This window comes from Pipistrellus kuhlii, unplaced genomic scaffold (genome assembly GCF_014108245.1).
Source record: "Pipistrellus kuhlii isolate mPipKuh1 unplaced genomic scaffold, mPipKuh1.p scaffold_m20_p_11, whole genome shotgun sequence".
Lineage (NCBI taxonomy): Eukaryota > Metazoa > Chordata > Mammalia > Chiroptera > Vespertilionidae > Pipistrellus > Pipistrellus kuhlii.
In genome coordinates this window covers 33,765,019-33,789,083 of record NW_023425416.1, presented here as the reverse complement: position 1 = coordinate 33,789,083, position 24,065 = coordinate 33,765,019, and the positions used below count along the sequence as shown (strand labels likewise).

General features: G+C 39.4%; 1 protein-coding gene and 1 non-coding gene across 4 annotated transcripts in view; one reads left to right on the top strand and one right to left on the bottom strand.

Moving 5' to 3' along the window:
* Positions 1-456: 456 nt before the first annotated feature.
* The window catches only part of EFHB (EF-hand domain family member B), a 40,918-nt gene continuing 17,309 nt past the window's right edge, over positions 457-24,065 (top strand). For all 3 annotated transcript variants that reach the window (XM_036431583.2, XM_036431584.2, XM_036431585.2), the window contains exons 1-6: positions 457-2,993; positions 8,808-8,870; positions 10,404-10,547; positions 11,686-11,866; positions 15,091-15,201; positions 18,592-18,721. In XM_036431583.2, coding sequence (XP_036287476.1) covers positions 2,067-2,993; positions 8,808-8,870; positions 10,404-10,547; positions 11,686-11,866; positions 15,091-15,201; positions 18,592-18,721 — 1,556 coding nt within the window. In that variant the 5' untranslated portion in view covers positions 457-2,066. The remainder of the gene's footprint in view (positions 2,994-8,807; positions 8,871-10,403; positions 10,548-11,685; positions 11,867-15,090; positions 15,202-18,591; positions 18,722-24,065) is intronic.
* LOC118715816 lies at positions 13,164-13,289 on the bottom strand. The gene has a single exon (XR_004986969.1). It is a non-coding gene; the product is annotated as a small nucleolar RNA SNORA11 (small nucleolar RNA).

Here is a 24,065-nt window from a genome sequence, read left to right as displayed (position 1 = left end):
TACTAAATGTTTCATAGAAGTTACCTGAAGTTGTCCTCTCCAATGTCCGGTTAGCACAGGGCCTGGCAGTCTGGAGTCTTTTGCAGTATTGGTTATGGAATGAATGAATGAATGAATGAATGAGGCATACCTGTTATAGAGGGAAAGAATTTGAGGCACAGAGATTGTGTAACTTGTCCAAAATCAACACGGATTAGGTGATGAAATTATATTCTAACCTGCAAGCCAGCCCCAGAACTGGATTTTAAAAAATATATATATTTTATTGATTTTGTACAGAGAAGAAGAGAGAGAGATAGAGAGAAACATCGATGAGAGAGAGTCATAGATCAGCCGCCTCTTGCACACCCCCTACTGGGGATATGCCCGCAACCAAGGTACAAGCCCTTGACTGGAATCGAACCCGGGTCCCTTCAGTCCCCAAGCCGATGCTCTATCCATTGAGCCAAACCGGTCTCGGCCAGAACTGGATTTCTTAAGCACAAATTCTAGAGAAAGACAACTCAAAACATTCATTACCCTCTACTGCAGACCTGCATAAGATAGGCTGCTTTGGTTAAATCTCACACAGTAAGCAGCATCTGGCCAGGCATTTGAAGTAAAACAAACACATTTTGTTTTGTGATTTGCTAGATTGTTAAATTGATTTTTCACTCAGGATAATGGCTGCTTTTCAGTTTGCTGTGTGCCATTTATAGCTCTGTTGTGAGGGCATCAGTATTGATTGTCTAGGATGTGTACTTGGGATAAGATATCCTGTGGGTGCTCAGTCAACATTATGCAATGAAGATGATTTGAATCCTTGAACAGCCAGTCTTTTGGTTCACTCCCCAATTACTAACTAGAAGAACGTAATGTGTCACAGGTAAATGGTATCTGTGGCATTTTATCCCCAAGGGGTTGTGCTAATATCATGTTAGTCATAGACAATCCCAAGAAGGATTAGGAAAATGGATATGTCGCATCCATTTTGGCATGTCAACAGTATGTCCGAAATCAAGCCCATGCCATCACCAACCTGCTTCTGCGTGGTGACTGGTATGAACAGCCTCCCAGTCACCAGACTTGGAAGGGCAGGATCATCTTCAGTTCTTCCTTCTTTCTCCCACGAACTATTGTCCTTTCTATCACCAAAAACTCTTTAATCCCCCAAACGTGACCTAATCCCAACACCTCGGCTATACAGCATTTATATAAACTGGAATTAATGCATACTCTTGCCTTTGCAATCTATTCTTTACTCTTCAGCCAGTCACACTAAAACAAAACAAAACACACACACACAAAACAACAAAAAACAAAAACAAAAAAACCTGACAGAAAACCCAAACTCCAAAGACAAAGTTTGAGGATTTTCTTTTTAAAGAAAATCCCAAACTCCAAAGACAAAGTTTGAGTTTGCCACAGTCTATTTAAAACACCAATATGCAAATTAAAAATCAACATGCATTCTTGTGTAACACATCTCAAACTTTAATATATTAAACTTCCATCATATGTTTACTTCAAATGTCATTCAAAGCCTAGTTACTAAAGTGTTAGTGTTCTCAAATACTTTAAGATATTTCTACACCACAGCTGTCAGATATAACTTAAATGTAATCATTTAATAATAAAGTAGTTCTCTAGCGCTAAAAGAACTAAATGCAGTGTGCATGCACTTGCATAAGATAGGACCTAAAATTAGTGATCACCAACAGAAAGAATTATTTATTCCCTGATCACCAGTAAAATGAATAGGCCAATGGCCAGGAGGAGGCCCATGGCTGATCCCATCCTGGGAAACCAGAGAAGTTGGTGAGCATTTGCTCTAGTGTCCAAGAGCACATTCTTTAAGTTCTCTTGCCATCTAAATCCAGTAAAGAAGGGGGGCGAGGGAGGGAGAGAATAAGAGAGAAAGTAAGGAGGAGAGAGATGGGCAGATGGACAGGGTTACTCAGGGAAAGAATTGCCCGCCTAGCCACACCCCAGTTTCCCAGGCAACGCGGTAAACAGAACTTGAGCTCCTTTTCCTCTGTGAACTCCATAGGTGTCAGGTGGTAGGGAGAAAGCAGTGGGGAGTGAAGATGTGCTCTTTCGAGAGAGTGGGGTCCCCCAAAGGGTCAGAGCCCCGGACGAAATTGGGAACTTCCTTTGAGACAGGTAGAGGTTACCCCTTAGAGATTAGTGCTTTTGGAGGCACGGGGGTGTCTGAGGGGACGTCTCCCCTGAGCATGGGAGCTGGATTAACCCACAAAGAAAAGGATGATTTAGGAGAGAGGAGGGTGCTCTGGAGAACAGTATCTCCCACAGAGTGTGGGCTCAGAGTAGGATTAGGAAAAGAAGATTTCCGGTGGAGGGAGAGACCCTTGGAGAGTGGCAAATATGAGGAGAGGACGGCATCATCAGAAACAAAATGTCCATTGAACTTGAACAAAGGGCTTGAATTTAGATTAAAAAGACAGGATCTTTCGAGGACCCCCATGGAGAGGAGTAATTTAGGAGTCACCAGGGTCTCAGCCTCACAGGAAACAAGACCTCCCCTGGGTATGTTGCCAGAAAATGAGTGTCTTCTGGTAAAGGGGTCTGGAAGGAGAACACGGGATCCCTTGGGTATGGTGTGTGGAAGCCCACAGGCTCTGGGGAGCAGGAGAGGCCCTGTGGCTGGTGCCCCTGAAGGGTTTGGGGCCTCCGTGGACAAACAGCAGGCTTTGGGTGTGGCACCTAGCCAGGAACTGGGAAAAGAGCCCTCCTGTGTGGTGGTGAAGCCCAGTGCAGAGATGACGTGTCCTGTGGAAGTGGACATTGGGCTGCCCCAACCAGAGGAGCCAGATGCAGTGGGGAATACAGAGCCCTCAACAGGCTTGGTGATAGAACCTTCTGAGTGCCAGTTTGCCCAACAACCCGAAGAGGAAATGGAGGCTGAAAACTTTGAACCTGGAGTGGAACCTTCAGATCGCATCAGACCCATCTACACTGGGAAATTTTTTGATCGAATGCCGTGCTATCCAAGCGTAAGTCTTTTTTTTTTTTTTTTTCTAGTATTTTCCCTGGGAACTAGGTATGGCCATATCGTCATAGAGATGATAAACTGACGATACTTGTTTGGGTTTGTGGAGTTAAACTGCCAACATTTCATTGGGATTCTGATATTCCTTGTCCCATTGGACTCTTTCCAGCTGTTACTTTGTCCAGTCTCCTCTGATTCTCTGCCTTCCTTTCTAGATGTCGGCTTTGTTTTTTTCTGTGCACACCAGTAGTTCCTCTTGATTTTTACTTTTCTCCTGTGACCTTTATTTCATTCCTTAGTCTGCATCTCTCAATCCTCTCACTGAGATACATGTATTCTTTTTTTAAAAAATATATATTTTTATTGGTTTCAGAGAGGAAGGGAGATGGGAAGAGAGAGACAGAAGCATCAATAATGAGAGAGAATCATTGATCAGCTGCCTCCTGCACGCCCCACACTGGGGATCGAACCTGTTACCCACCTGGGCATGTGACGTTGGCCATATTCGAACCCGGGACCCTTCAGTCTTCAGGCCGGCGTTGTATACATTGAGCCAAACCAGTTAGAGACATTTTATATTCTAATATTCATGTTTCTTTTTCCATTTACATGCAACTCCCTTTTTTGGTCAACAGCTTGTATTGCTTTTCATTTTTTCTTTGATGAGAGAGAGAGAGAGAGAGAGAGAGAGAGAGAGAGAGAGAGAGAGAGAGAGAGAGAGAGATTGTTCCCCTTATTTATGCATTCATTGATTGATTCTGGAATGTGCCCTGACTGGGGTTTGAACCCGAATCCTTGGCATAGCAGTATGACACTCAAACCAATTGAGCTTCCCAGCCAGCACCTTCTTTTGGATTTTTTAGGTAAACAATCATATTGATGCTTTTATCTTTTTTTCTTTAGTATATATGCCTCTCATTTATATTTTCTATATCATTGCATAAGGCTTTTTTCTTGACTTTAATGGGAATAATTCTAATGCTTCACTATTGAGTATAATTTTTGCTGAATATTTTGATATGTCAAATTAAGGACACCTATATCTACTCTCAGTTTGCTAAGAATGTTTAAAAATCAGAAATAGACCTTGAGCTATTTCCATTGGTTGAAATACATCTTTCCAGATTGAAATGTTTCATTTTCTAACAACGAACAATCTTCATGTTTCTGGCCTAAGCCCTACTTGGTCATGATATAGGAAGAAAGAAGGAAAGGTTTAAAGAAAGGCTTACCAATTATAGTGCCTACAATAAAGAGACAGTATGTTAGGCACTGTGGCTACAAAACTGAAAAATGATAAGGTGTCTACTTTCTAGGAACTTAGAGTTTAGAGCTACTCAAGACCAAACAGACAAATGATTTTATAATATGGTAAAAGTCATGTAAAATAAATGCCTTCTTTTTCTTTCCTGTTCTATACTAAGGATATTTGAGAAATGGGTAGAAGCAAATGAGTCACCCAGTAAATCTTGTGAGAACTTGCTAGTTATGTAAGCCCTGGTACTGAAAATTCTTATTTTGTATGAATTTGTAAAGATCCAATCTCTGCAGAATTCTGAGAAGTGGGTGGTTGCATAATGGGTTCAGGGCCTTCTGGGCAGAAAGAAATTGATACTATCGCATCTTTTCCTGAGATATTCAGAATTAGGAATATCTATGGGTAAGACACGGTGATCTTGGCCAATGCCCAGTGGGAAGATGGAACCATAATATTAAACCACACTGAGTTTAGAGAGTAGAAGGTGACATGATTATGGGTTATTGGCTCTTCAGCAACCAAGACTGGTTGTTTTATTTTTTATTTTTTTATATTTTATTGATTTTTTACAGAGAGGACGGGAGAGAGATAGAGAGCTAGAAACATCGATGAGAGAGAAACATCAACCAGCTGCCTCTTGCACACCCCCTACTGGAGATGTGCCTGCAACCAACGTACAAGCCCCTGACCAGAATCAAACCTGGGACCTTTCAGTCCGCAGACCTACGCTCTATTACTGAGCCAAACCGGTTTCGGCAAGACTGGTTTTTATTAACCTTCCTAAGTTGACTTAAATCTTGAAAACTAACAGTATAAGAATTAAAATAGGTCACTGAAAGCTGTAATATTGGGGAATGGTGAGGACGTAGTCATATGAGATGACACTGGTATGGTTAGGAACTGAGCAAGGAAGTGGATGAGCAAGGAGTAGGTCAGTGCAGTGGGAATTTGGTTACATACAGAAGCCTGAACAGATAAGTGAATATATTGAGGACAATAGGAGCCAGATTTCTCACTCATAGAGGAAAAAAAACCCCTATAAATATGAGGATAGAAATAATTCTGTATTGGGTAGTAATTGGAGGTATTGGTGGAAAGTGATGCAATACCTATACTTATACCTATGTCTCTGTATCTGTCCTTCTGTGTGTCCATGTCAAAATCCATATCTATGTATTTACACACATTTAACTAAACAATATAGAATTGTTACAGATGCTATTGTGTGGGGGCTTGTGTGTGTGTGTATACACACACACACACACATTTCCTAATTCTATCTTCTCAGAGGACCTAAAATAATGTTTATCTAGTAATAATGAGCACACCAAAATATAGATCTTAATTTCTAAATATCGTTCTATTGAAAGTGTTAAGGTAAAAACATTCAAGTCTGTAAAGAACTTTTGTGGGTTTATTTGAGCCAAACTATTGACAATTGCCAGGAAGCTGAATCTCTACAGATTGGGATAATGCTCCAGAGAAGGGTGGTTTTTCATCTATTTTTATACATTGTAATCAAGGAGGAGACCTAGGTGGGTTACAAGAAATCCATTGATGATAGACTAGAGAGGCAGGAGAAAGCAAATGGGGGCAGGGTTTGAGAGTGGGTGAGAGAAACCTTTGGGATTGGATAAAGAGTAAAATGATAGACACATACTTTTACTTGGGCTGGTACAGAATAGTTAACAGTCAACAATTAACATGATAGCAATAACAGTGAAGAAATTTGTGCTATCTGTCCTGGCACCCAGGGCATTTGGCTGTGCCCTGAGGGGTCTGGTAAAAAGGGAAGTTGCTCTGACATTTAGGTGATATGTTATTTGACTATGTCAGGGAAGATACAGGCCTAGGAGGTGACTACCCACCATAACTGCTTTTAGTTAAAGTTTAATTTCTGACCATCCTTTTGATTACTTTAGGTCTTTGAGTTTGCAAGACCACCATACTGGCCTTCCCTGAGCTTGTCAGATTAGCATATGGCCCCTTTTGTCCATAAAAAGAATCAGGACTCTCTGGAGCAATGGCTGACTAGGGCCAGTGCAGTATGATATGAACTTGAAACACCTTTGAGAGCCAAAGAGAAATTTTTTTTTTTATAAAGGACAGTATTGGGATAACTGGTGATATTTGAATGGGGTCATTACAGAATTTCCTGATTTCTGGGGCCTTCAGTAGTTTTTTGTTTGTTTGTTTGTTTTTTTTATAATAAACCAGCCCGGCTGGTGTGACTCGGTGGTTGAGCATCAACCAGGAGATCATGGTTTGACTCCTGGGTTGCAGATTCAGTCCCCAATGGGGGAATATGCAGGAGGCAGCTGATAAATGATTCTCTCTCATCATTGATGTTTCTATCTCTCCTCCCTCTTCTTCTGTGAAATCAATACAAATATATTTTAAAACATGAATGAAGGTAAACAAGCCACAAGAAAAAGAAAACAGAAGAGAAGACAACAGTTAAGAAATTTCTTTTCTTTTTTTTTTTTAAAATCTATTTTATTGATTTTGTACAGAGAGGAAAGGAGAGAGATAGAGAGTTAGAAACATCGATGAGAGAGAGACATCGATCAGCTTTCTCTTGCACACCCCCCACTGGGGATATGCCTGCAACCAAGGTACATGCCCTTGACCGGAATCGAACCCGGACCGCCTCAGTCCCCAAGCCGACGCTCTATCCACTGAGCCAAACTGGTTTCGGCAACAATTAAGAAATTTCAATAAATATTAGAAAATAGGAAGATTGAGATATGGCAACACTGATTTTGCAGAGCATGAAAACAATGAAGTTTGAGGATAATCAGGTGGTAATTTCCACCAGAAATGGTCCAATTTGCCTGGAACAACCTCTGAGAAGCTCAGCCTTTGGGAGAAGGTATAGTAAAGCTTGGATCTTAAAATCAAAGGATTGAAAGTTCATATTCAGTGTAGTTCGGTTTCCAGTTTTCCTTTCCATCCCGTGCTACTTCAACTCCCTACCTCTCTACACCAGCTTCCACTCTCTTCCTCTGAAACTGTGGATTTATTTTCCCAGAGTGGTTATTGGCCTCAAAGACACCAAGCCCAAGATAATACAGGGGGCATCTCCAGGCTGAAAATGGGGCATTAAAAGTAAAATGTACTTCTTATATTGCCGTTTCCCTAGCTTCCTCTCCCAAAGGCGTCTGGAGGGCCAGCAGCCAGGAGTAAAGCCAGCCCTCTTCCCCGTAGATAGTGCATACAGAGGCAGTAGAATATCCTGCTTCAGAGTAGACTTTGGAAGCCATCCTGCTTGAGTTCAGATATCAGCCAATATATTCTAAATACTACCATATTTAGGGGAGGAAAGAAGTCACATACCATGGGACAAAATTCAGGACTGCATCCGACTTCTCAACAGCAAGACCATCTTTTATTTTACTGTTATTTTTGGAAATACGTTTTTATTGATTTCAGAGAGAGGAAGGGAGAGGGAGAGAAAGATAGAAACATTGATGAGAGAGAAACATTGATTGGCTGCTCCTGAATACCCCCTGCCGGGGACCGAGCCTGTGGCCTGGGCATGTGCCCTGACCTAGAATTGAACAGGTGCATAGAACAACGCTCAACCAACTGAACCACACCAGACAGGCAAAGGCCATCTCTTAAAGGACGTTGGCATAATGCCTTCAACATTCAGAAAGAAAATTGCATATTTGCTGCCTTGTAATCTATACCAAGTCATACTATTAACCAATGTAAGAGTAAAATAATTTTCAAGGATGTAAGGAATCGTAATTGGCTTCTTACGCATTATAATGAGTAAAGAATTTTCTTCAGGGAAATGGGGGAGTAAACCCAAAGGAGGAGTAGATGAGAGAATGGGCAATCTAATTGAAGAAAGGCAAAGGAAAAATTCCCAGGCCAAGATCTCTGCACCAGACCTAAAGAGCACCCAGATGAGATCTAAGACATAACTGTCAGCTGCTTTGAAATGATAAAAGGGAAATAGATAAGCGGTGCATTGCTGGGAACGAACAGTTATAATCTTTGCCTTGGGCAAAGAAAGAAAGATAAAATCCAAATTTGAATCTAGTGAACCGTGGACATTCACTGAAGGAGCTGGGCCCCTGGGTGTTATATACCAAAAGTTAGGGTGTTGACGGAAATATACCCCCACACAAACACACCCATATGCTTGGAATTACCTAACATTTTATCTTGAGTTTAGCTTGAACATAGCCATGTTCCCATTGTACTGATATGAACTCTGACAAGATTATTACTGAACATTGATTCCCTTAGCTTTTCACAGAGCTCACGTGATTGGACTACAATGCTATCACTATATATACTTAGAATTTAATGTTTATATTATATATTAAGATTGCTTTAGATTTGCAGTTTGTTCTTACCTTTTCCCTCAATTGTGTTAAGTAACTGAAAGTAACTTTTGTAGCATTAGAAGCATAGGTAATTTTGAAATAAATTTCATTCTTCAGAATTTTACCCCCCAAGCCCTTCTTACCTTTCCTTACCCCTCACCCTCCATTTCCCCCACAATGATTAACTGTGAGACTTTTTTGTTGTTGTTGTTGTTCTTAGGCAGGGAAAGTTATTCCGATTGGAGACAGAGTTGCAGCCTGCTTGACTGAAAAACTTCCAAGGGTGAGCATTTTCAATATGCATTTGTGTTTATATTTTTTTACCTTGAATGGGAGCATTAGAAGATAGACAACTGTCAACATTCCTTGTGCAGATTGTTTAAAGTTAATTTATTGGATTTATTGTATTTTGGAGTCTATCGTATTTTGAGGGCTTCTGTAGATTTTATCCAAGGAAGTGAAAATTCTAGTTCTATGATTTCCAGCTTTATAAAAAGCCAAAGAAGGGATTCCATTTATTTCAAAAGGAAATATTTATGGTATGCTTTCTAACCTGGGTACTTCTTAAATGTAACTTTTAAAATAAATTGTTTATTTCCATTAAAAAAAACCCAAATCTCAGGAAATTTTATTATTTGGAGCATATAGTAAGCCATGTGCTTACTATATGCATGCAATGAAAGGGTTCATTGATTGGTATAGATCAGCAATTTTCAACCTTTTTCTTTTCATATCATGGTGAGACAGGCCAGTAAGCCAGGACAAGTGGAACTAGAGAAACTGAGACAAGAAAATTAAAGAAGGCCAAACAGTTTGGGCAGCTTGCAGGGGCAGCTTGCAAGGAATTTTTATCTTCCCCAACCAAGGGCACTTGAGAGCAAATGCTTAATACCTCTCCTCCCTAATAAGAAAATACATAGCTTAAGTCACCTTGGAACTGCTAAGGCAGGTGATGGGGGTGAGGGGGGTAAGGGAGAAGGAGAAAAGGGGTAGTTTTATCTCACTCACTGAACAAGGAAGTCAGCAGTCTTGGGATTTTTCTGGGAAAGCCATGACAAAGTAATCTAGTCTGTGCCCATGATATCTTGCAGTGGAACCTTGAAATCTGTAGACCAAGAAGTATAAAACCCTAAACCTCCACCAAGCAGGACACCCATATTAGCTGGACACTCACTTGTGGTTTATGCCAACTACATTTTTAATAAATTTGCTTGCCTCGCTTGCTTAATAAATTTGCTTGCTTTGCTTCCTTAATACATTCAATACTACAATACCACTATCCACTGTCACTCGTTTGAAATCTTTCCTACGAGATTGATAAAAACTGAGGAGGGGACAGCCGTTTTCCTTGGACTCAGGGGGCTGTCCAATAACAGCTTTTCTGGGTCCAATAACAATGGCGCACATAAACTAATAACTAAAATTCTGTGGCACACCAAACAAATATATTTTTGCCAACCTGAAAAAAAAATAGGTCTAAGTTTGGTTCAGCCATACCAGATGGCTATTGCATTGGCTGTTGTCATTTAAAAATTTTTTTTAAATTAAATTATTATCTGTGTACATATACCATTGCCCCCCCCCCATACATGCCCTCCCTCCCCAGAGTTTTGTGTCCATTGGTTGTACTTATATGTTGTCATTTTTTATTTGACAATCTAAGGGAAAAGAAGTCAGTGTCCCTGACTAAATAGTCAGGTATTGCATGTTTCAAAAGTACTTGTAGCACACTGGTTGACAATCTCTGATATAATTTAGTCCTAATATTTTAAAAACTGCACTTGATAATTTTATTTTCTTGTCTCACTATTTGTAGCCAATTACTCCACCCGAGGCAAAAAAATTTTACAACTTCAGATATCCACCTGCTGGAGCCGAAAGAGTATTTTATGGCAGAGCAAATGACCCTCAAATTGCACAGTATTTGACACATGGAATAAGATCTAAACTTTCAGAACCGGTAACTTCTTTTTCTTTTCCCCCCTGTATATTGACTTAGCAAGATGAAAATTCACAAGTGAGGTATTAATGAAACCATCAGTTCCACTCTCCTTTCCACTCTACATTTTGAGCACTGAAAAAAAAAAAAAAAAAATCTGGCAACTCTCCTGTCTTTCCCCTTACTTTCTTCTTCCCCCTCCCAGGTGGAAAAATTAATGGTTAAAGTTACAACCTTGATATTCTTTCCTCAAATATATATATAATTGATTTTGTACAGAGAGGAAGGGAGAGAGATAAAGAGTTAGAAACATCAATGAGAGAGAGCCATCGATCAACTGCCTCTTGCACACCCCCTGCTGCGGATATGCCCGCAACCAAGGTACATGCCCTTGACTGGAATCGAACCCTGGCCCCTCAGTCTCCAAGCCGACGCTCTATCCACTGAGCCAAACCGGTTTTGGCTCTTTCCTCAAATATTAAAAGCCAAATTGCACTCCATATTCTGACAGTAATAAGGAATGCTGTCAGGCTTTATAGGGAACAACAAAGGCTGGGTGATAATTGCCTAGAGGTACTACAAAGTGCTTAGATATTTGTCCATTCATTGAATGGACAATCTAGATTCAGAAAAAACACTTGTTGAATTCATGTGCTTCTTTTGTTTGGCATTCCCATTTTTTCTGGAATATTGGAGTCAAGTAACCTGGGTGCTCCTCTCATAAGTCTTTTAACCCCACTGAAACCTTTTAACCCCTTTGAAAGTTCATGTTTAGGTATGTTTAAGCTTCATACAGTTCTCTTACAGTTCCTTTGAAAGTGAGCAAAGCAGTGATGAGGAATTGTTTTTCTACAATCATATTTCCTTTCTCTAGCTATTGATTTAGAGTAGGGGTGTCGAACTCAATCAGAGAAGGGGCCAAAATCTAAAATCCAGCCTAAATCGCGGGCCGAATGGTTTACTGAACAGTCATAAACTGTCATTGTGATGGAAACGCAGCGGAGTGCAGTGATGACAGCGTGGTGCGGGCCACATTGCAAGGCCTGGCGGGACAGATTTGGCCTGTGGGCCTTGTGTTTGACACATGTGATTTAGAGTGTCAGCTTTTAGATGTTTGCTTCCTTTGTTCTTACCTCTGTGCTTTGTATGATTTCTTTAGGCAGACGTATTGATAAACCCACAGCCTATTACAACATACCAACAGAAAATTAAAGATAAAAAGGAATCAATATATTTCAGTAATCAACGAGCACCATTAGGAAAATCTCATGATCAATCACCAGGATTACCTAAAGGCCTGGATGTACACAATACGACATTTGGAACAAAAGTCATCAGAGGTAGTAAATAAAATAAGGGATGGGAGGGGTGGCAAATAATTCTCAGAAAATGGGATTAAATATCCAATTGTTACCTTGTTTGGTGGTGGTGGTGGTACCAATGATGACTGAAGAATGAGAGATGGGATCATACCAACAAAGCTACTCTTAGTCCCAGAAACCTTAGAGTTTATGTGTGCCAGGCAGTAAAAGTTCAGGTTTTGAAGTGGAGATTCGGTGAGCATAGTAGAGATGATGTAAAGACAGGAAAGAGAGTCCTGGCTGGGTATCTTAGTTGGTTAGAGTGTCATCCCCATATGCTAAGGATCAAGGTTTCAAGGTTGCAAATTCCATCTGGTCAGGGCACATACAAGAAGCAGCCAATAAATAATTATATATATATATATATGACAGGAAAAAGAGTAGCTTTGTTGGTATGATCCCATCTCTCATTCTTCAGTCATATATATATATATATGACAGGAAAGTTGACATTGGGAAAGTTGGCTGCAATCCCGTCTCCCTGTACGTCCATTTGTGGATGTTTTTTTCTTTTTCTTTGCAATACCCCTGATGTGTTCATACATCTGAACTCTTTACGAAACTCTTCCATAAAGTAGGTCAAGCAACAAATAAAGCTCCTTGCCATTGGTAAACGCTGACATCTCCTTCTGCACATGCAGATCCCCAGTGTGTACCACATATTAACAAACATAGGCAGTGTATAGAACAGACTTGTCTTCTCATTTTGAGAGGGAGTGGAGCACATATTTCAACAAACAACGATGTATAATTTAATTGATCAAGGCCATTATTTCTTCTGAAGCCCCAGCTTCCTGCCCTGTTGTCAAGCACCTTTCTTTACACGCTTCTCACATTTATCTTCTACTATCTTTTTCAGATTTCTACCCTCTTTTGAGTCTTTACAGGAGACCTCAAATTCCATCTTTGTCCTGCAGAGAAATTCAGTTCTCTTTGTCTTTCTGCACCCATTAAGGCTCCGTTCCAGGACTTTTTTCACCAAAAAGCCCATCAGATTTCTTTCCTTAACATAGTAACATCCACACTGGATATAAATTATGCCACTCCCTTGGAATGCAAAATATTCAGTTGTATTTTATTGTATCAGATCTTAAGTTAAAATTTGAAATACGGAAAATGTATTTTAGAACTGATAAAATATCTTTTTAAAAAATAGAATTAAAAATTTTATTTATGTAGGCATGAGATTACAGTATTACAGTAATGATATCATAAGTGCTGTCTAGGACTAGCTCATTTTTTTTTTTTTTTTTTTTTTTTTTTTTTTTTTTTTTCCATGTATAGGGTGTCATGTCACAGGAAGGTCAGAGTGTTCTGCCCCCGTGAAGAGTACCCCACGTTCCTATTGGATGTGTTGTAAACAGAGGAGCCATTCTCGGGCTCCCTGCTCTGATCACACCCCAGGACTAGCTCATTTAATAAGAAAAGTACTGTCTAGGTATACCTCACTTAAATATATCATGTTCCAAAATGTGTATGTGTGTGTTAATAAGTATAGTGGTTCATCTAGTAGAAAGAAGTACATGTGAAGAAAAAATATTATTTTGAGTATGACCACCCTCTGGTACTCTTTTTGTTGTTGTTGTTAATCCTCACCCGAGGATATTTTCCCATTAATTTTTAGGTAGAGTGGAAGAGAGAGAGAAAGACAGAGAGAAACATCAATGTGAAAGAAGCACATCTAGCCCTAACCGGTTTGTCTCAGTGGATGGAGCATTGGCCTGCAGACTCAGGGGTCCCAGGTTCAATTTCAGTCAAGGGCATGTACTTTGGTTCCGGGCATATCCCTAGTAGGCGGTGTGCAGGAGGCAGTTGATACCCTTTAGTCCACAGGCCAATGCTGTATACACTGAGCCAAACCTGGCTAGGGCTGGTATTCTTAACTGTTTGTTTACAGACCTCAGTTCTAGCAGAAAGTCCAAAAGAAAGAAAACATGTTGTTAGGTTAAAAGGGAAGAGTGAAATTATAAATAGATTTATTTTATAATTATTATAATATATAAATTACATATTAATATTAATTGTATGATAGATATCAATGGTTATATATTTAGTTAATGTGTTTATTATAATTATATTCAACCAAACAGTGGAATGACTGATGAAATGACCAGTTGCTATGACACGCACTGACCATCAGGGGGCAGATGCTCAACACAGGAGCTGCCCTCTGATGGTCAGTGTGCTCTCACAGGGGGAGCACCGCTTAGCCAGAAGACACAGGCTGGGCTGAGGGAGTGCACAAATTTTGTGCACCGGGCCTCTAGTTATTATATTATTATATATTATTAGTAGTAGTCTATGTTGTTATGTTGAAAGAATAAAATTGTAAATGGAATTATATTTTAAAATCATTATGTAAAATAATGAAAACAAAATGATTCACTATTGTGGGCCACCACTCCTGAGAAAACAGGTACTAAAGAAACAAGTTATAGCTATGGTTTGGGATCAGTAGAAAGAATAATTTCTTTCTGATTCTAGTGATTTCCCTGGCTCTTTTGGCTACTTTGAAGATGGATATTCAGATTTAAACAGACTCAGGGTGTATGTTCCAGTCTACAGCTGCCAAAATTTGCACCAAGGCTTCCCCACAGGGCATCAGGGTTTTTGAAACGGATTTGTGATTCAAATTTACTTAGATCATCATGAGAAGTCTGGAGCAAACGAAAATCAAAATGGTCTGGAGAATCTCAGAATTGGGAATTTAATTGGGCTTGGAATATGGCTCAGAACAACCTAAATGGTTAACTGGTATAGAGTTTTGATGTTCTTCAGACTTCAAGGAGTGAGCCAGGTCAAATGAGGGTTCCTAAAACAGTAAAATCTAGATGATGTCCCATCAATCTTAATAAATCTTCATTTATATTGGCTTTATGTTCTTCTAGGGCGGCCATGTGGCTTATGCATTCAGCTTACCTTTGTCATTTGTTCTACTTAATTTAAATATAAATAGATATTTAAAAATTATATATTTTTATTGATTTCAGAGAGAAAGGGAGAGGGAGAGATAGAAACATCAATGATGGGAGAGAATCATTGATTGGCTGCCTCTTGCACCTGCACCCTAAGATTGTGACTGGAATCAAACCCGGGACCCTTCAGTCTCCAGGCTGACACTCTATCCACTGTGCCAAACCATCTAGGGCTATAAATAGATTTTTAAAATACCTTAAAACTGATGTGATCAATTCTTTCTTCAGATATATCTGCTGGAGATGTGGTGAATCCACCGAAACCCTTTCATGAAGTATTTAAAGAAGGAGAAGAAGGGCATGACCTATATGTTGTTTCTCACAATGATTATTATGTGGGTAAGTGTCCCCCAGTATAAAGTAGGCCTGCCAATATGGGACTATTATATTTGTGAAGAGGAATAAAAGAGACAATGCATAAAGTCAAGTGCCTGGCATATCATGGGTGATCAATAAATAATAACATTTAAAAAAATAAGGTCATCAACCCCCATAGCTGGGGCCACATGTCCTTACACATTTTTTATATAAAATGTAGAAATGTACGTATGATTAAAATAAAAAGACAGGTAAGAGAGATTAAATGGTAGATAGTGTTATTTCGTTTTAGTGGTTTTAGGCTTTAAAATACTTTTTAAAATGTCAGGATTATTCTAAGTGCTTAGCTTTATATGAGGAATATTGATTGGGTAATGGTTAAAGTGAACAACTTCTGAATCAGATATATCCGGTTCAAATTATAGCTTTTCTTTTAGACCTTGGTTATTTTAATTGTCCTATTAACATCTAGTCTCTTAAATGGGGATAATAATATTGTGAGGATTAAGTGAGTGCTTGCAAAAGGCTTAGCATAGTGCCTGGAATATGGTAAAAGCTCAATAGGTATTAGTATTAAGTCATTTTGATTAATAGTAACATATTACTAGAATTATTCTACAGCACAGCTGAAAGGCATTAGATGCTTATAGTGCTATGAAACACAAATTAATTGTTAATGTGTTGATGTTAAGTAGAACCTTGATATGATAGAGGGTTGAGAATTAGACTCTGATATATGTCCTGAGAAAGCTGCTGAATTGTGAATGATTCATGAACTCAACTTCCATTAGCTAGAAGCAAGACTCTCCCTTGATTGCAGCTCAAGGCACCCCTCTCCCTTGCTCCTTCTTCATTTCTTTACTTTTTCTCCTCCACCACCTTACTCCCTGTCTGTGCTCTTCCTTCTAAACTTTTATCATAGCCGAGACTTGTATCCTATGCTCATTGTTCCACTGTCTGGAATCTGCCATTCTCTTCTTTCATGATCAATATCTGCTCGTTCCCTACACTCTCCAATAGGATCCTAGTCTTGAGATTTGTCTCTGCCTTGCCATTCAGACTATCACTGCTGCCACCGGCTTGGTCACCATGTTCCTTCTCACAACCTTGACTTCTCTATCTCTACCCCCTCTACTTTCTGACTCTCTCCCTCTCTTTTTTCCTTTCCTCCTCCTTCCCTCCCTTTCTTTCTTGTGAAAATATTTTATTTACTTTTTTGGGGAAAAGTTTAGCATCTCTCACATAATCTAATCCAATGCCTTTTAGTTGTTTTTTTAAAAAAACTGTATGAATGAATGTATACAGACAGCCTACAGTGAGGTATCTTAGATTCATTTAGCAATTGGAGGTAAATGAATGTAGATTTAAAAAATGTATTTTGGCCAAGACCGGTTTGGCTCAATGGATAGAGCGTCGGCTTGGGGACTGAAGGGTCCCGGGTTCGATTCCGGTCAAGGGCATGTACCTTGGTTGCGGGCATATCCCCAGTAGGGGGTGTGCAAGAGGCAGCTGATCGATGTCTCTCTCTCATCGATGTTTCTAACTCTCTATCTCTCTCTCCCTTCCTCTCTGTTCAAAATCAATAAAAATATATTTAAAAAAAATAAAAAATATATTTTGAAGAACTTAATTTCATTGCTTATTTTTACAGATGTTTCATTGGCCTCTTGAAAAGTCATGAAACCCAATCTTTTAAATATTGCCCTTATTTTCTTCATAATGAAATTATTTCCATTTTTATTGTAAAAATACATAATATCGTGTATAATTTACATCTAAAAAATGATGAAAAAGTAAATGTGACCTTGAAATCTCATTCACCAGAGATACCTACAGTTTTTATATTAAACATCTTTCTAATCCACTGTTCATTGAGCTATCTTTATTTAAATGTGATCTTAATCTCAATGCTTTTGGGGAACCTGCTATATACATTTTTATTAACTTAATATGTTAAGGACACTGTTCAGTAGGTACACATCTACAACTTGTTTTAAATACACTTAATTTAAATCATTACTAAAGTAATAGATATTTCTTTTATAAATTGCAAGCTACAGAGAAATACATAAAGTACAATGAAAATCTTCGACAGCTCCCAATCTTGCACAGATGATACTCTCAGAGCTGTATTTGCTCATTCATATATGAGTATATGTGTGTGTTTTGCTCTGTATAAATGTTTTTTCCTATTTGCTTCCTTCCCCGTTGTATGAAATATCTTGGTTATCTTTTCATGTGCATTTCAATATTGTGTTTTTCAATATTAAAAAATATTGTTTATATATCTTTGTGACTATGATCTATTTCCTTAGAATATACATTCCTATACTTCTGAGCATCAAAAAATTTCACTCTTAGAGCCAAACTGATCTCCTGAATAGCTTCCCCAATTTGCCCTCACACCCACAGAATACGAGAATTTTCACTTCCCCACATCTTCCCATATAATGCGTTTGCCAATCTTTTTTTTTTTTTTTAATACTGACCCAAGGATATTTTTCCATTGATTTTTAGTGAGAGTGGAAGAGAGAGTGGAAAACAGAGAGAAATATCTATGCGAGAGAAACGCATTGATTGGTTGCCTTCTGCAGGAGCCCTGGACCAGGGCCTGGGCCGGGGAGGAGCCTGTAACCAAGGTACATATTCTTGACTGGAATCAAACCAGGCCAACGCTCAGTCCACTGACCCAAACTGGCTAGGGCCAATCTTCTTTATTATTACTTAACTGAGAGGCCAATTATAATTTCACATGATTGTTTTTCTTTATTTGGGTTACTAGTGAGTCTGAATATCTTCTCTCCATTTTATCTTAACCTTTGAGCTAATCTCTAGTTTCAGTCTTACTTTCTAATCTAGAAATAGAAACTAATGCTACATTTTTTTACTTGAAAAGAAAAAAAACACAGTATAGATCTTAAATATAAAGACCTCCCTGTTGTGTTCTCAGCTCTCAATCACCCTTTGAATGTTTCTAATATGAGATAAATGATTTTAGTGAACTGTGAGGGTTTCAGTGTTCTGATTATGTCACTAAATCTCAGTGAAAGCAAGTACAGAACACCAACTTCTCTGATCTTAACATGATGGTAAGGACTCCTGGGACCCCAAAGCATCACGCAACCTTCCTGATCTTCAGGATTTCGGTAATGTTAATTGGGTCTGCACTTTTCATCATTTCCCTACATACTTTCCAAATATTAATACAAGGAACTCTTGTCCCGCCAGTCTCCTACTTCACATGGGAGAATGCTTCTGTCATCTGTTGCCAAATATGTGCAGGTCTCTGCACTGTTACTGTTTCATTCTTTGTTCTACTCTCATTTTCAATGTCAATGAGAACATAATGTGCTCTTCCAGATAAGGTTATTTGTATTGCAGAAGTCAGAAGTCTCCCCTTTCTTTTCACAGGAGAAGCAAAGAACCGAAAGTATAACCCGTCAACTTTCCATAGGTTTAACCTGTTTGGGCTCTCAACACCACATTTTAATGATGGACGAACCATTGCACAAAGTTTATATTGGCTCCACGAATTACAAATGTAAGTTTAATTATATTGTATCCTGGGGCAAGTGTTAGATATATGACCTATGGACAGAGAGAGAGAGAGAGAGAGAGAGAGACAGAGAGAGACAGAGAGAGACAGAGAGAGATATTTGTTATTTCACTTATTTATGCATTCATTGGTTGCTTCTTACATGTGCCCTGACTGGGTATAGAACTCGAAACCTTGTTGATCAGGACAATTCTCTAATCAACTGAACTAGGGTTGATTTATTTTTTGAAGAGGTAATACAATGATATGTTTCAGACATAAAATTAATAGAAAAGTTGTAGTTGTGTATCTTCCAAACTGACCAGTTCCCCCATAAATAATCATGATAATTTGTGTGTGTGTGTGTATGTGTAAGTATATATATCACTCTAAAATTACTTGGTGATTTTTACAAGCAAATATAAAGCCATGTATGAATGTTTTTGGTCTATGGGGTTAACACTATTGATATTTCTTAAAGATAATAGGTTGTTTTTTGTTTTTATATTTTTATTTATTTCAGAGAGGAAGGGAAAGGGAGAGAAAGAAACATCAATGATGAGAGAGAACATTGATTGGCTGCCTCCTGCATGCCCCCTACTGAGGATCAAGCCCACAAGCCAAGCATGTGCCCTTGACTGGAATAGAATGTGGGACCATTCAGTCTAGAGGCTGACACTCTGTCCACTGAGCCAAACTAGCTAGGACTAGATAATGGGTTTTCAAATCTCTACAAAGATAACCATGTCACATATAATTAACCAGTCCTTTATGATTCATCTTGGTTTAATAGTTATTTGGGCCCAAATGATGTGGCTCGGTGGTTGAATATTGACTAAAGCATCAGGAGGTCATGGTTAGATTCCTGGTCAGGGCACATGCCCAGGTTTCAGGTTTGGTCACCAGTGGGGAGCGAGCAGGAGGCAGCTGATCAATGATTCTCTCTCATCATTGATGTTTCTCTCTCCCTCTTCCATCCTTTTTGAAATAAATAAAAATATATTAAAACACACACACACACACACACACACACACACACACAAAACACACATCTAGGGCAATGGTCGCAAACTCATTAGTCAACAGAGCCAAATATCAACAGTTCAACGACTGAAATTTCTTTTGAGAGCCAAATTTTTAAAACTTAAACTTCTTCTAATGCCACTTCTCCAAAATAGACTTGCCCAGGCCGTGGTATTTTGTGGAAGAGCCACACTCAAGAGGCCAAAGAGCCGCATGTGGCTCTCAAGCCGCAGTTTGTTGACCCCGGGCCTGCCTGATTTTTACTGGTATACAGTTACTCTCTGAAAACAATAAAAATATTGTTTTATATGTGAATTATATCTCAGATACATTTGTCTTCAATGTATCTCTATCCAAGAGGAAACATTGTTTATAGAACAATGTTTTATTTGATCATAATTTTTGTATTTTGAAACTTAATTGGAAATTGTTGCTAAAATAATAGAGCATTTATTTCTTCAGTTTGTTGGATTTTTATTTATTTTTTATTTTTTTAATTTAATATATTTTATTGATTTTACACAGAGAGGAATTGAGAGGGATAGAGAGTTAGAAATGTCGATGAGAGAGAAACATCGACCAGCTGCCTCTTGCACACCCCCACTGGGGATGTGCCCGCAACCAAGTTACATGCCCTTGACCAGAATCGAACCCAGGACCTTTCAGTCCGCAGGCTGATGCTCTATTCACTGAGCCAAACCGGTTTCGGCTAATTTGTTGGATTTTTAAAAAGAACTTACTGCCAAAACCGGTTTGGCTCAGTGGATAGAGCATCAGCCTGTGGACTGAAAGGTCCCAGGTTCGATTCTGGTCAAGGGCATGTACCTTGGTTGCGGGCACATCCCCAATGGAGGGTGTGCAGGAGGCAGCTGATCGATGTTTCTCTCCCATCGATGTTTCTAGTTCTCTATCTCTCTTCCTCTCTGTAAAAAATCAATAAAATATATAAAATAAAGTCTATAAAAAGAACTTACTACTTTTTGGTGTGATTTCTAGAATAAACTTGGAATTAAGCATGTTTGTTTACATCTTAAGGCATCTGAATTTTATATGTACTATTTTTAAAAACAATATTTTTATTGTTTTCAGAGAGTAAGAGACTGGGAGAGAGAGATAGAAACATCAGTGATGAGAATCTTTGATCAGCTGCCTTCTGCATGCCCCCTACTGGGGAACTGAACCCACAGCCCAGGCATTGAACCATGACCTTCTGGCTCATAGGTCAGCATTCAACCACTGAGCCATGCTGGCTTAGCTTATATGTACTATTTTAACATAACTTTGGTTTAGACTTAACTTTTAAGTGATATATTTCCTCTGTAAAACTACCTCTACCATCTGTATTCTGTTTATGACTTTTGATTTGAAGAATCAGTTAGAATCTTCAAATAATAAGTGTGTGTGTGAAAAATTTTTACTGGTATGCAAAGGACTTTATTCTGAGTTGATCAGTGAATGCTGTGAGGTTGTGTAATAATGCTAAATTATTAATATCTATACTAATAAAAGGGTAATATGATAATTAGACCAGGAGACCTTCTGGACATCCTTCCAGACAAAGCCACGTGGTGGGGCCCAGGCAGAGGCTGTTAGGGATGATCAGGCTGGCAGGGCAGAGCAGTTGGGAGCAGGCTGGCGGGGGTGGGGGGGGCAGGTGGGGGCAAACAGGCCAGCATGGGGAGCATTTGGGGTGAGCAGGCTGGCAGAGGGGTCAGTTGGGGGCAAGAAGGCTAGCAGGGGGGCAGTTGGGGCCAAGCAGGCTGGTGGGGGGCAGTTGGGGGCGAGCAGGCTGGTGGGGCAGACAGTTAAAGGTGATCAGGCTGGGAAGCATAGTGGTTAGGAAAAATCAGGCAGGCAGGCAGGTGAGTGGGTAAGAGCCTGTGGTTCCAGATTGCAAGAGGGATGTCCAACTGCTGGTTTAGGCCCTATTGGAGAAGGTACAGGCTGGGCTGAGGGACATCCCTCCCTGTGAACGAATTTTGTGCACTGGGTCACCAGCTCTGACATAAATGGCTTCTCACAGATACTTTCTGATTCTCCCAGATGCATAATCCAGGCACTATTAGACTAGAGAGAATAGACTCTATGGTTTATATAATAACCCTTATCGTTCTTCCATGTTCCTAATTATGTGTTTTGGAGCTGGTTTTTAGATTGTCAACTTTATTTATTTTAAATTATGGCCTTTAAATTGCCATTGATTTATTCTCACTGTTACTCATATTGTTTTTCCCTTCTTTTTGAACTAATGGAAAGTAAATGAAGAAATAAGAATTGAATTACTTTATATTTCATTTTTTGTTTCTCCACAGAGTGTCACTCTTCTCCAGAAATTTATTCAGCTTGATATTTCTATAGCACAGGAAATGGTTTTAAAAGAAAATGCAATATAAGAATTTTATATTCATTGTGTTTTCAGTCTTGAGCAAAACAATAGAGAATTTATTTATTCTTATGTTATTGAATAGTAGTGTTATAATTTTACAGTTCTCAAAAAAATATTACTCATTTAATCACAATAAAGTAACAACATTATATTACAAAAAATTGGCAAAATAAAATCACCCATATTTTTGTCACTTTAATTCAGCCATTATTATTTTTAAGGCATTTTTTCTAGTGTGGCTTCCTGTATAGATTTCTGCATAGGTTTCATCAGAGTGCAACCTCATTCTTTATATTCTTTTTCATTAACATCAAATAGTTTTATATTGCTGTGTATTTTTAATAACCAACATTTAAATTGCATGCAATATTGTTGTTAATATGACACAAATATAATCACCCTTGATGATTGAATATTTATATTCTTTTTGCATTATAGTCAACGAGGCTACAAACATTTTTATAAATATAACTTCTCTACATTTTTGTTATGTGGATTATATTATTGTGATTGGTTCCCAGAGGTAGATAAAAAAGGGAATGAACATTTTTATGCTTTTTGAATTATATTACCAAATTATTTCCAAAAGGATTATAGCAGTTTGCACTAGCAATCTGCAAGTGTTTTACCATTCTTTTTGCCAATATTGAATATTTTCTTCCTCAGTCTCCCTTCACTCTGTCTCTCTTGATGTCTTTTTATCTCTCTGTCTCTGTCTCTCTCTGTCTCTGTCTCTGTCTCTCTCTCTCTCTCTCTCTATCTCTCTCTCTCTCTCTCTCTCTCTCTCTCTCTCTCTCTCTATATATATATATATATATATATATGCTGGTATACTATGTTAAAAATGGTACTTTGTTGTTTATTTTACCCTCGAGGCCCAGTGCATGATATTCATGCAAGGGGTGGGAGCGGGAGAGGGGGTGTCTGTCAGCTCAGCCTGCACCCTCTTCCAATCTGGGATCCCTCTCACAATCCAGGACTGCTGGCTCCCAACTGCTCGCCTGCCTGCCTTCCTGATTGCCCCTAACTTCTTTGCCTGCTAGCCCGATCACCCCCTAACAACTCCCATGTCAGCCTGATTGATGTCTAACTGCTCCCCTGCAAGAATATTGTATTATTCTTGCCCCCAACTTCCCTCCTCTGCCGGCGTGGTCACCCCTAACTGCCCTTCCTTGCTGGGTTGATCGCCTCCAACTGCGCTTCATTGCAGGCCAGGTCCCTCTCAACTGCCCTTCCTTGCAGGCCTGGTGCCTCCCAACTGCCCTCCTCTGCTGGCCATCTTGTGGTGGCCATCTTGTGTCCACATGGGGGCAGCCATCTTTGACCACATTGGGGAAGCTATTGTGTGTTGGAGTGATGGTCAATCTGCATATTACTCTTTTATTAGATAGGAGAGAGGCCTGGTGCATGGGTGGGGGCCAGGTTTGCCCTGAAGGGTGTCCTGGATCAGGGTGGCGGTTCCCTTGGGGTGTTGGGTGGCCTGGGCGAGGGGCCTGTGGTAGTTTGCAGGTCAGCCATGCATCCTGATGACCCAAGCGGAGGCCCTGGCATCTGGAATTTATTTACCTTCTATAATTGAAACTTTGTAGCCTGGAGCGGAGCCAAGCCTCTTGTCACTCCGTGGCTGGCAGCCATTTCTGTTTGGATTTGTTTACCTTCTATAATTGAAACTTTGTAGCCTTGTGGAGGCCTAGGCCGGCAAGTGCAGGTGGAAAGCTTGACTTTCTCGTTGCCTGGGAAACCCAAGCCTCCCTCCTGCTCTCTGTAGCTCTAGCCATCTTGGTTGGAGTTAATTTGCATACTCGCTCTGATTGGCTGGTGGGCGTGGCTGATAGTTGTTGAGTGTAGCACAGTGATGGTTGATTTGCATATTGCTTTTTTATTAGGTAGGATTCTTTCATTACTGGACAATATAATAATTTCTCTATATATTTGCTTACT